This window comes from Antechinus flavipes, chromosome 1 (assembly GCF_016432865.1).
Source record: "Antechinus flavipes isolate AdamAnt ecotype Samford, QLD, Australia chromosome 1, AdamAnt_v2, whole genome shotgun sequence".
Taxonomy (NCBI): domain Eukaryota; kingdom Metazoa; phylum Chordata; class Mammalia; order Dasyuromorphia; family Dasyuridae; genus Antechinus; species Antechinus flavipes.
In genome coordinates, this window is record NC_067398.1 from 159719541 (window position 1) to 159731765 (window position 12225).

Below are 12225 nucleotides of genomic sequence, written 5' to 3' on the forward strand. Positions count from 1 at the left end.
ATGCAGTTGAGGGAGCAGCTAGGTGGCACAGTGGATAATCAGGAGGACCTGAAGTCAGGAGGACCTGAGGTCAAATCTGATCTCAGACAAAACACTTCCTAGCTGTGTGACCCTGGGCAAGTCACTTAACCCTAACTGCCTCAGCAGATAGATAGGTAAATATGCAGTCAAACAAAGCTTAAGCTCTTTTACCCATGACTATGGTGCAAACAAATGAGAGTAAATATTACTATGGTCAGAAATGAAAACTTGGTGATAAGTACATATGGTAACATGGAAGTATTTGCTGCAATTTATTGGAAGAACTGACATGATTTCTCTTAAGTGAAGTACAGAAAGTGAAGAAAAAATGTCTTCCTTAAAATCACATGATCACTAAGGGAAAAATCTAAGTTCAAATATTATCTCAAAATAATAGGTGAAGGTATTGAACACAAACAAAAAGGTAGAACCTGTCTTAGCTCATTCAAACTAAAGTCAAAAAGGATCAGGAGCAGTAGAAGGATTGGCAGGACACTGCGGTACATACTACTGTAGGAGAGGCAAAAGAGGCCTCTAACTCAATGCTCAAGAACTGTTTGGGGGTGTCCTAGTAAAGTTCTAGGATGGCTGAATTAAGAATGACAAAGTGTAATTCAGTAAAGGGGAAGAAAAAGGCTTCTATTTCTGGATAGGAAATGGTTTCTAAGAGAGATACTGAGATAAAGAGATGCCAAATGAGTATTCTAGCACAGAATTAGAACAGTTTGAGACTAGGTATAGTCACTTCACTTCTCCATTTCAACCCCTAAGTGAACCATTAACCTAATTCTGATCCTATTCCATTGTGTTCTATTGCCTTTTTATTTTTCTAAACCATAACCCCAAAGGAGTGCCCCTATCAGCCTCCTTGACAACTTTCTAGTCATAAGCTTTCAAATTGAGCTGGAAGAAGTCATGAAATTGATGGAAACGCAAACCTGCTTGTTCTCTAAGGCCCAAATTCCTTAATCAGATCATTTCCCTTTGAGACTATCTTCCCAACTCCTCCCTGATTCTATCAAGTATCCTCTATTTCCCCAATTTCTCCCTGATTCCATCAAGTATCTTCTCAACACCTCCCTGCTACTGTCAAGCATCATTTATCTCCCCAACTCTTCCCTGATTTTATCCATAAGCATCTCCTCAATTTCTTCTGGATTCTTTCAAGCATTCTTTATTATTTTTGCTGAGGCAGTTGGGGTTAAGTGACTTGCCCAGGGTCACACAGCTGGGAAGTGTTGTCTGAGATCAGATTTGAACTCAGGTCCTCCTGACTTTAGCACTGGTGCTCAATCCATTGCACCATCTAGCTATCCCCAAGCATCCTTCATTTCCCCAACTCTTTTCTGGTTCCTCACCCCCTTCTATCTATAAAAACCGCCCCTTCCCAAAGCACGTCAAGAAATCACCTTTGGATTTTGCCCGTGACCTTTTCTCGTGAATAAAGGTACTTTTTGGCAGAGAAAATTCCATTGTGAATGTCATAAAAGCCTTTCATTTTGCACCCTACCTTTCAAATCAGTAATTTCTCTCCTGAACCTCATCAAAACCTTGATTTGCTCTTTTTCCTTTTGACAAAATGATGTCATCTAATCTTAATGCGCTTTTATTAGGGCAAGGCAATCATTTTATTCTTTTCTAATCAATTCCCATCATACTCTCTACCATAGGTTGTTTGAAATCTTGTCTCTCCTTAGGTATTTTATGCCACTTCTTCCACTCTTTCCTCCACTCTAGCCTTGGATGAAATGGCCCATTTTGCTGCCAAAGCTGTTATGCGCACATTAACTTCAAGGTTCTGAGTCTGCACTAGACTATTCTTTTGCTCTAGACTCACTTGGTGTCATTAGTTCTCATACATTCAATTGTCATTTTCAATACAAATAATTCCTAGATCTGAATGTCCTGTCCTACTTTCTCTCACACACATGCTTCATTTTCTTTTGGATATCTTGAATTGAACATAGAGATATTTTAAACTTTTAATGTCCAAAATAGAGCTTTCTTTCCCCTGAACCCTCCTCTTCCCAACTTTTCTGTTATTGTCAAGATTATATCTATCATTTTATTCATTCAGGCTGGCAACCTTGGTTTCATTCTTGACTATTCATTTTTACTTCCCCTTAATATTCATTAGACAATCTTGTTCCACCTAATATCTCTCATATGTCTCCCTCTGTTTATATTCATAGCCACAACCCTAATTTAAGCGTTATCACTTCTAACTACAAAGAGATAATGAGTGTACTGCAATAACCATCTAACTGGTCTTTCTGCTTCAGTCTCTATGTCAATCCAGTAAATATTTTGTCATCCAGATTTCGACATGTAGTAGATTGGTGATCCATTAACCATTCAACAAATATTAATCATCTACTATGTGCCTGGCTCTAAGATCTGAGAATACAAAGACCAAAAACCTAGATCCTGCCTGTAGGGAGTTTACATTCTATGGGAGATACAACATATACACAGATCACATATATATATGTACATACATATAACTTATTGATATGTATTTCTTGGATAGGTATTTCAGAGATAATGAACTGGGCCCAGAAATGGAAAGAAATTTGGGGAAATTATACAAGTTTTAAGACAGACAATTCTTGCCTTATATAAATTTACATTATGCAAATTTGACTTTATATGTAAAGAATTCTGAAAAAAATACAAATGAGGATTCTAAAGAAGGACCTAATTGAACTGCTAGCTTCAAAGATGATTGTAGAATTAAGGGTGAGGTCAAAACATCTAGTTTCACAACAAATTAACTGGTAGAATCGTTTCATTATCTGAGTGCATTTTTTCCTTGTATTGAAAAGATGAATCCAAATACTTTAAGATTGAGAATACTGCTTGCTATAATCAGATACATGAGGAAAAAATGTCACTGTCTAAACTTTTCTTGAGAGCTTCATAAAAACGTTGCACAATCATTAGTGATAAAAGCCAAATGCAGTAGGTGGGAATGGGCAACATACTGCACAACTATGTAAACTTTATTGCATAGTATTGTGCATACTTTATCATTAACCTTACCATTCATTTCATTTTAGTGTTTGTTATCGTGGCATAGTGTATAATATATATTACTGCATTTTAGTGAATTTTATAACTAGTGTAATGATATTATTTTGTGTATGCCATTGTTATCACCTAGGCTAAGTAAAGGGAATAAATTCACATTATGTAAAAATCTATAAAAATTGCTTTATGGACAGGTCTGTAGAGTGATTCACTTACATAAAGCAGGAACTGTCTGTAATCTACCTAAAATGTTCCCTAAACCACATGTTTACACAAATAACTTTTTGACATGCCCCTTATATAATGTAAGAGGTAATTTCCTATCACTGTTACTATTATACATAGGCTGCTAATATCTTCTTCTATGTATTTATCATAAATATGTGTTAAATATGTAAAAACATTGTGCTGTACTTGTTTTAAGAATTTTTCTGTTTCAAATACGACTACATGTATAGGCTATGTCAGATTGTTTGGTGTCTTGGGGAGGGAAGAAATAAGGGAGCAAGAAAAATTTGGAACTCAAAAAATTTTATAAAAATGATTAATTTTTTTAATGTCTTATTTTATTTTTATTATTTTTTTTATAATAGCTTTTTATTGACAGAACCCATGCCAGGGTAATTTTTTTTACAACATTATCCCTTGCACTCGCTTCTATTCTGATTTTTCCCCTCCCTCCCTCCACCCCCTCCCCCAGATGGCAAGCAGTCCTATATAGGTTAAATATGTTGCAGTATATCCTAGATACAATATATGTTTGCAGAACTGAACAGTTCTCTTGTTGCACAGGGAGAACTGGATTCAGAAGGTAAAAATAACCTGGGAAGAAAAACAAAAATGCAAATAGTTTACATTAATTTCCCAGTGTTCTTTCTTTGGGTGTAGCTGCTTCTGTCCATCATTTATCAATTGAAACGGAGTTAGGTCTCTTTGTCAAAGAAATCCACTTCCATCAGAATACATCCTCAAACAGTATCATTGTTGAGGTATATAATGATCTCCTGGTTCTGCTCATTTCACTTAGCATCAGTTCATGTAAGTCTCTCCAAGCCTCTCTGTATTCCTCCTGCTGGTCATTTCTTACAGAACAATAATATTCCATAACATTCATATACCACAATTTACCCAGCCATTCTTCAATTGATGGGCATCCATTCATTTTCCAGTTTCTAGCCACTACAAACAGGGCTGCCACAAACAAAAAATGATTTTTAAAAATATTATTAAGAGCAAAAAAAGAAGTTTTGTTTCACCTAAATAACTCTATCATCAGCAAAAATGATATTTTAAATGTTCTCTTTGCTGATTATAAGAATGTATCATGTGTTAAATTAATTTTTAGAGACTGAAAACAATAAAAACAAACATATATTGACATTTATTATTTTAATTATTGACAACTTAGAAAAAAACTTAAACTCAAAAAAAAGCTAAAATTGTTTTTATATATAGCTGAAGAAAAATATTTTTAAAAGAAAAAAACTTGTACACACCTGAAAAGTACATTTTTGTTGGAATTTTTCAGTTCCATAAGAATTCTAATTTTATTTTTTTAATGTTAAACATGGTAGAAATGTTAAATCCAATATATGCATATATATTTATATAATTATTATGCTGCACAAGAATCAAATCAAATCAGTTTTTTAAAAAAGCAGCAGAATAAAATTCAAGCAAGCAACGATGATAGAGTAAAAATGCTATGTTGTGAAGCTACATTCAGTTCTCACGGTCCTCTCTCTAGGTGTAAATGGCTTTCTTCATCATTGAAAATTGGAACTAGTTTGAATCATCTCATTATTGAAGAGAGCTACGTCCATCAGAATTGATCATCGTATAGTCTTGTTGCCATGTATAATGATCTCCTGGATCTGCTCATTTCATATAGCATCTAGGCCTCTCTGAAATCATCCTGCTGGTTGTTTCTTACAGAACAATAATATTCCATAACATTCATATACCATAATTTATTCAGCCATTCTCCAACTGATGGGCACTCAGTTTTCAGTTTCTTGCCATTACAAAAAAGGCTGCCACAAACATTTTTGCACATGTGGGTCCCTTTCCCTTCTTTAAAATCTCTTTGGGATGTAAACCCAGCAGTAACACTGCTGGATCAAAGAGTATGCACAGTTTGATAACTTTTTGAACATAGTTCCAAATTGCTCTCCAGAATGGTTGTATTCGTTTACAGTTTCACCAACAATGTATCAGTGTCCCTGTTTCCCCCAAAACCCTCCAGCATCATCATTATCTTTTCCTGTCATGTTCCCTATGCAGTTCAAGAAACATTTTATCTTTCTGTAGAAAATGACATCTATTATCCAGAGAGGGAACTATGGAAAGAGAACTTTGGAGACTGAATGTGGATTGAAGCATAGTATTTTTTACCTTTTTTTTTTTTTTGGTTTGCTTTTTCTTTCTTATAGTTCCCCCCCCCCCCCAATTTGGTCTGATTTTTCTTGTATAATACAACAAATATGGAACTATGCTTAAAATGATTGCACATATTTAACCTATATCAGATTGTTGCTTGGGGAGGAAGGAGGTAAAGGAAGGAGGGAGTAAAATTTGGAACACAAACTCTTACAAAAATTAATGTTGAAAATTATCTTTACATGTATTTGGAAAAATAAAATACTATTGAGAAAAAAAGAAATATTCTACCTTTCTGAATTTTTTAATAACCTCAAATTGTGTATTTAAAGCATAACTCCTATCAGCTATGAAAAGAGCTCTAAAGCTATTAAGAACCAATCCTATTGATCCATGCCAATTTATTCAGACAAAAACTGAGTAAATGAAGTCAAGTACATTTGTCATAATTCTTATTTTCTACCACTATGAATGTATCTAAAGTCCATTCTGTTGTTTTATTTAAGGAGGTGATTTTTTTTTGAAATTTCAATAATTATTATCATTAGAAATATTATATTCTGCTGAAAGCAAAGGGTCAAGAGTGGAGCCGATTATAGAATGATGTCAGATTCTATAGTATGTATAAATTGAGGGGATTAAAACTAGAGAGTCCATTCACCCTGGAAGGCCTAATCACCCTTTTAGACTGAAATCAAGAATAACAGAAGACATCTCTGAATAACCAAAATAAGGTGTTTTTTTTTTTAATGAAAAAAAAATAATTCATGATACAATGTCCAGATAAATTTCAACAATCAATTAATATAATGATCAGGAATTTAAGCTATAGAAAACAAGTAACAGGATTCAAAATTCAGGCAATTATAATTTACTGTCAAAACAAGGAAAATATAGTTCATACATCAGAGATCATGCATCAAAGCTATGACCCCACCATGCTATCTACCAGTACAGAAATAGAAATTCTACATAATCATTCTGAAAAGCACTTTCTTTTTCCTTTTTGCCTAATCTCAGGGAGTGATGAACACCACAGATAAAAGGGGAAAAGTACCAATAACTGTATTTCACTTTCATTTTGTTAAGACATCAGTTCTTTGTTCTTTGGGTTTTCCTAAAAGGTGGACATTTTTTCTTTAAATTGACATTTATCACAGAAGTGAATGGATTTCCTAGATTTTATAATACCACTTATTATATTCTAGTATTCTAGTAATAATTCTGAGATCCTAGAATCTGTCGATGATAGGGACAGAGACCAGACCTGCAATTTCACTGATAAAGGTATTTTCTAGGTGAGGAAAATTCTGAAGTAGCTTTTTTCAGGGTCATAAAAATCACTATACGATAGAGTGGGGATGTGAATTCAGATCTGGCGGGCATTGAGGCTGGCTCTCTAGCCACAACACCATGATGTTATTGATCTTGAGTAATATTGAAACTACCCTACATTTCAAGAGAAGGTTTTTTTGTTATCACTGAGGAAGAGATAACAAAACATCATCAAAAAGAGCATGACAGCAAAACAACAGTGAATAAAATGTTTTATTGAGGCTGATATAAATCATTTTGTTTTGTTAATTGTAGTGTATTTTCAAAATCAACAAATTAAGATGACCCAAACAAATGTTAATAAATGTTTAGCCTAAAACTGCAAATTTCAATTTATACTGAGGTCAAATTTTATTGCTTTTATTCAAAGGCTATGTTTAAGATCCCAATATGTTGTCTCCAAAACTTTGCTTTCTTATATATTTAATTCAAACATATACAGGTAAAACATGGGAAAAAATTATCCAAAGCAGGAAAAAGTAAAAACTTTTTAGTCTGATAAATCCTAACAAAAATAGAATTTTTTACTAGTAAAAAAGAAAAACAATTACTTTTTTCTTCTTTAAACAATAAGGTAGGGGCAACTAGGTGGCACAGTAGATACAGCACCAGCCCTAAAGTCAGGAGGACCTGAGTTCAAATCTGATTTCAGATACTTAACACTTCCTGGCTGTGTGATCCTGGGCAAGTCACTTACCCTCTATTGCCTCAGGAAAAAAAAAACAAAACAAAAAAACCAATAAGGTAACCTTAATTAGTTATTAATTTATTATTTTTACTTAAATTATTTATAAATATTGATTACTCTATTTTTAATTAGAGCTTTACATAATTCAAAACTTTAATACATTTCATAATCTTTACAAATGTACAGTACCTTAAGTATTTCTCATAAAAAGTAATCAGGTATGCATGCATATAATCCTAGCCACTGGGGATGTTGATCCTGGTAGATCTCTTCAGCTTTGGAATTGTAAGCTGCAACAGGCTAAACCAATCAAGTACCCATAATGAGTCTGAGATTAATATCAGGGCTGCTGGGATAGGCGGGAGACAGGAAATTGAGGAGGAGCCAGAGAGACATAAGACCAGATTGACTTAAGAAGAGTCAAATAGGACCATGTCAGAAACAGAGCAGGTCAAAGTTCCTATGCCAATCAGTAGTGGGATTGGGCCTGTGCATTAGCCTCTGCTCTTCTAGCTAAAACAAGAGGGAAAAAATCCAGTCTTAAAAATTTTTTTTCAAGTGAATTAAAAAAAAAAAAAAAAGGTCAAATGTGACAAAATAAGATACTGTTTTTCTGACTTGCTATATAAGTAAAGTACTACAATTATTTCCAATCTTATGATTAAATACTTTAAAAGTGAATTAAGTGCTTATAGGAGATATGGATCATTGTCAAATGTCTTCATTTGACAATATCCTCATTATTTTCAAGGATGAAAAATATTTTCCAGCTAATAAATAAAATGAGCAAACAAACAAAAACAACTTTTTTGTCTTAATGGGTCCATAAACCCAATTAATGTGACTTTATGTTCTCTAAACAAATAAACACGTCTTATTAGCTCCTGCCAAAACAAATCCACAACTTTAACATTATTGACAGCAGCACCACAAGATTCTAGCATTAAGTAATTTATATTCATTGAATCAAGCTGTAATTTTAAAATAAGAATTTAAAATATTCATAGTTTATAAATGACCTCTTCTAAAATAAAATTCTTACTGTTCATTTAAAAAAGCTATCAATTGTATATTTGAAATTATTTGGTTTGGTTTTCTTTGATGTAGAATTCTGGGTCATCAATCCTGGCCTGGAATAAAAAAGAACATAAACCTAGTTAAAAGGACACATTTTTTCCCCCTCCAAGCTTTCTAGAAAATTAAATTTTGTTTTTACTATGTTTATTTCTTTACCCCCCCCCAAAAAAAAAAAAAAAGCCAATCACATTTTTATAAAGCAGTGTTAAGGACAGTTTTTGGCTATCTTTGTTAATGACTGAATTAATCATACCTTTTGGGTTTTGCTATGATATTCACGCTCTTCTGTATTTTGCTAGAGCTCCCTATAGAAACAATAAAAACAAATTAAGAAGTTATAAAATGATCAATTTAAATATCATAAAAAGCAGTCTAACAAAATCCTTGTTTGTTAGAAAAACAAAAACATCCGTGAATAGATTACTAAAGAAGATAAAAACTTCTAGTATGTTTCCTATGTTTTTAACAGCAATTACTAAAGAAAATTTAGTCCTATTCCAGTTTCTTTATAATTCTACTACTGGCTGATTTAGTAGTTTACTTAATCCTCTTTTATAAGAGGATTTGGCCAGCCATTGCTTCTGTGTCCCACATAAGCTATCCTTTTCTTTCTCCTTTAGTTTAGCACAATTGATGCAGAAATGACTTTCTGTATTAAATCAAATATTGCACATTGTATTGTATCCTGCAATTATATATAAGTATAGGGGGAAAAAAGAGAGACTTTGAAGTAGATGATAGTATCCAAAAAGCCAGTGAAAGGCTTCCTGACTGCAATTATAAGCAATTTGTCCTGCTGCCTTTGTAAATATACTTTGAAGGTATTGCTCCTTGAGGTAGACTCAACAGTTTCTTAAATCCCTGGGCTTTCAGTTCTTTCTGGTCTTCAGTAAGCATATTTCAAGTTCTTTTTCCAAAGTTCAAACAATAACAGTGTCAGACTCATTTAAACTCAGTAACACAATTATATTTTCTCAAATGCAAATATAAACTATCCCTTTATTATTGGATGAACTTCTCACTGAATGGCCTCAATCCATTAATAAGGATACAAACATTTAGAAAAACAAATTATTTAAAAAGCAAACTTACCATTACTTTTAGAATTTTCTGTTGGACAATTCACGACCATACTAGCTTTGTCCTTCCTTAATTCCTGGATAAGACCTTTATTTAAGCAAATATCTACATGACTATTGAAGAGCATCAGATCAGAAGTCTTTTGCTCTAAATTACAAACAGGACACACTAAAGTTTTGTCTCTTAGCAAGCAGGTCTGGAGGGTTGTTTGCCCAGCTGAAGGCTTAGCATGATATCCTTCATTTTCATGGGGAGAATTCTGATAAAAATATTCAACAAGAGAAGACTTGCTCCAGAGACTAGAATACTGATTTTGACTGTGCTCATCCTCTGTTCCTGTGTTTAAAACCTCTGTACTTTTTCGTTGAGGAAGCACATCTATACTTACTGAAGGCACAAAATCTACTAACGGGCTTTCTATAATATTATGGGGTTTTAAATCTGGATTTACTTCTGAACAAAAAGACGATGATTGTGGGACAGCCACCATTTTGGAGTCACAGTCTATCAGTGTCCTACTGAGACATTCATCCACATGCCTGTTAAATGTTTCCAAACACATTCTTCCTTGTTCCTTAAAACAAATAGGACAGGTAAAGATCTGATAGTCATCTAAATTTTCTGATGCTTCTAAATTCTCTTTCATTTTTTCCTTTGAAAGACTAGATGGCTGTGAAACTTGGAAGCCTTGGATAGTTTCAGGTTCAAATTTAAAGGCATCTTGATGGTTCCAACTCATTTCTGACCGCTTTTTAGTGAAGAAACTCTGCTTGTGAGATATTTCTGGAGGTTCCATAACTTGATCTTGGTTATTTTTCTCCAGCACAGACCCAACTGGATCTATGGTATGGCTTCCAACTTTTAAGAAGCTAATGATGCTTTTCTGTCGGTGCTTCTTGTCTTCTTCACTGGAAAAGCCTGATATCCGTACGCCTGAATATAACCAACAGCCATAAAAATAATTTCAACTTCAAAGTACCAAATCCAATGAGACATATAAAACCTTTTTTGGTATAATATTTCTTGACATACAACAATAACAGAACAAAATTGACTATTATTAATTCAAAAGATATTCTTTCATGAATATTCTTCTTAACTGGGAACTTACTGTATTTTATAATAAAGTACTATGAAATAATATCTTCCCTGGACTGGGTATGAATGTACAGACTTTTTTAGCTTTTCAAATTATCATATTTTATTTGATCCTGTTTAAATATGTGCTACCTTTAAATATTAATAATTATTATGACACATTGTAAAGAGGACATGTACTCTGATTTTTTTTATAGTATTAGTAATATATGTAAGTTTATGCACACACTCTATCTAGTTTCATTTAGGAAGAGTTTGTTATTGTACAATAGTAGGCTGAATTTTTGAGTGTAGTTTATGGCAAAGAAGAAAGCATAATGGCCAACTGCAATTGAACATTATGCTTTGCAACTAAAATAATAGGCAGCAGAATGTTAAAAACAATTTAAACAGGTTACAGAAAAACCCCCCAAAATATGGAGGCTAAAACACTCTTAAATTCATTACTTTGTCAAAAGGAATAAGAGAAGAAATATTTACTAAGGACAGTATGAAGTATTTTACAAATATTATGTCATTTGGTAACATGATTTCTTGCTTAATAATGTTAGCAAAGTAAGAAAAAAATGAAAAATCTAGTAACGTAATACCCATAAGTCGTAGTCGTAAGGGCTGTGGATAATCAGCATCAATTTCTACTTTTAGTAGTTCCTTAGCAATAGCAAATATTTCTTCTGCAGTAGAAACAACAGCTGCTACAGTAGATGCTCGAGTTTTTACTTCAAAATTCACATTCTTCAGCTTAATTGTAACTGTTTTGCCCTGTAAAACAAACCAAACATGCACATATATATTCTAATCTGGATTCACTTAAGTAGGTTGTAACAAACTGAAGTATGATCCTTAAGTGGTATTACTTTTAACATACATAGATAATATATCTTTCTATCTCTCTGTCTTTATGTTTCCTTTCAAAGAGTCTCATTTTGGCGTGCATCCTTTATTTAGGACATATTTTCAATTTTTATTTTTAATTGAAGCTTTTAATAAAAATTCATTGTTCCTCTCTCCCTGTTAACCAGTATTTTGTTTGAAGGGGGGGGACAAATAAGCAGGGTAAGACAGAAATAATTCTGGCAGAAATCCACCAAGAGGGATCTTCTTACTGAGTGGCTTCTCGGGGTCCTGTTGAAGGATCAGAGATGGATCTTTCTATTCAGTGTAGCTAATACTGCCTTACCTTAAATCCCAATTCCATAGAATATTTGCATGATAAAGAAAATCGTCTGTGTTAATTTTTATCTTGATTAATTCTTGTTAATATGATATTAAGGTCTAATCCTCAGAAAACAGGTTTATTCTTAGGCAGACCTTTCTAGTTAAATTGAAGTCCTCAATCTCACTCCTCATGGATCCTACCAATCTCTAATCCAAACTCAAACTAGATTCCTTCTGAATCTTTCTGATCTAAACTTTTATTTCCATAGTTGAGCTGGAAACAAACAGTATTAAGTAGACGAGTTTTTTTTAGGACTTTCCTGACTGGTATTCCTTTTTTATTGGTGTCCTCATCCAAT

At 33.2% G+C, this 12225-nt stretch overlaps 1 protein-coding gene across 1 annotated transcript in view; it reads right to left on the bottom strand.

Moving 5' to 3' along the window:
* Window positions 1-6960: 6960 nt before the first annotated feature.
* The window catches only part of POLK (DNA polymerase kappa), an 88238-nt gene continuing 82973 nt past the window's right edge, over window positions 6961-12225 (bottom strand). Inside the window, exons 12-15 of the mRNA XM_051992110.1 lie at window positions 11299-11470; window positions 9623-10543; window positions 8784-8835; window positions 6961-8583 (exon numbers count right to left, since the gene is read on the bottom strand). Of these exons, the coding sequence (XP_051848070.1) occupies window positions 8499-8583; window positions 8784-8835; window positions 9623-10543; window positions 11299-11470 (1230 nt within the window). The 3' untranslated portion in view covers window positions 6961-8498. The remainder of the gene's footprint in view (window positions 8584-8783; window positions 8836-9622; window positions 10544-11298; window positions 11471-12225) is intronic.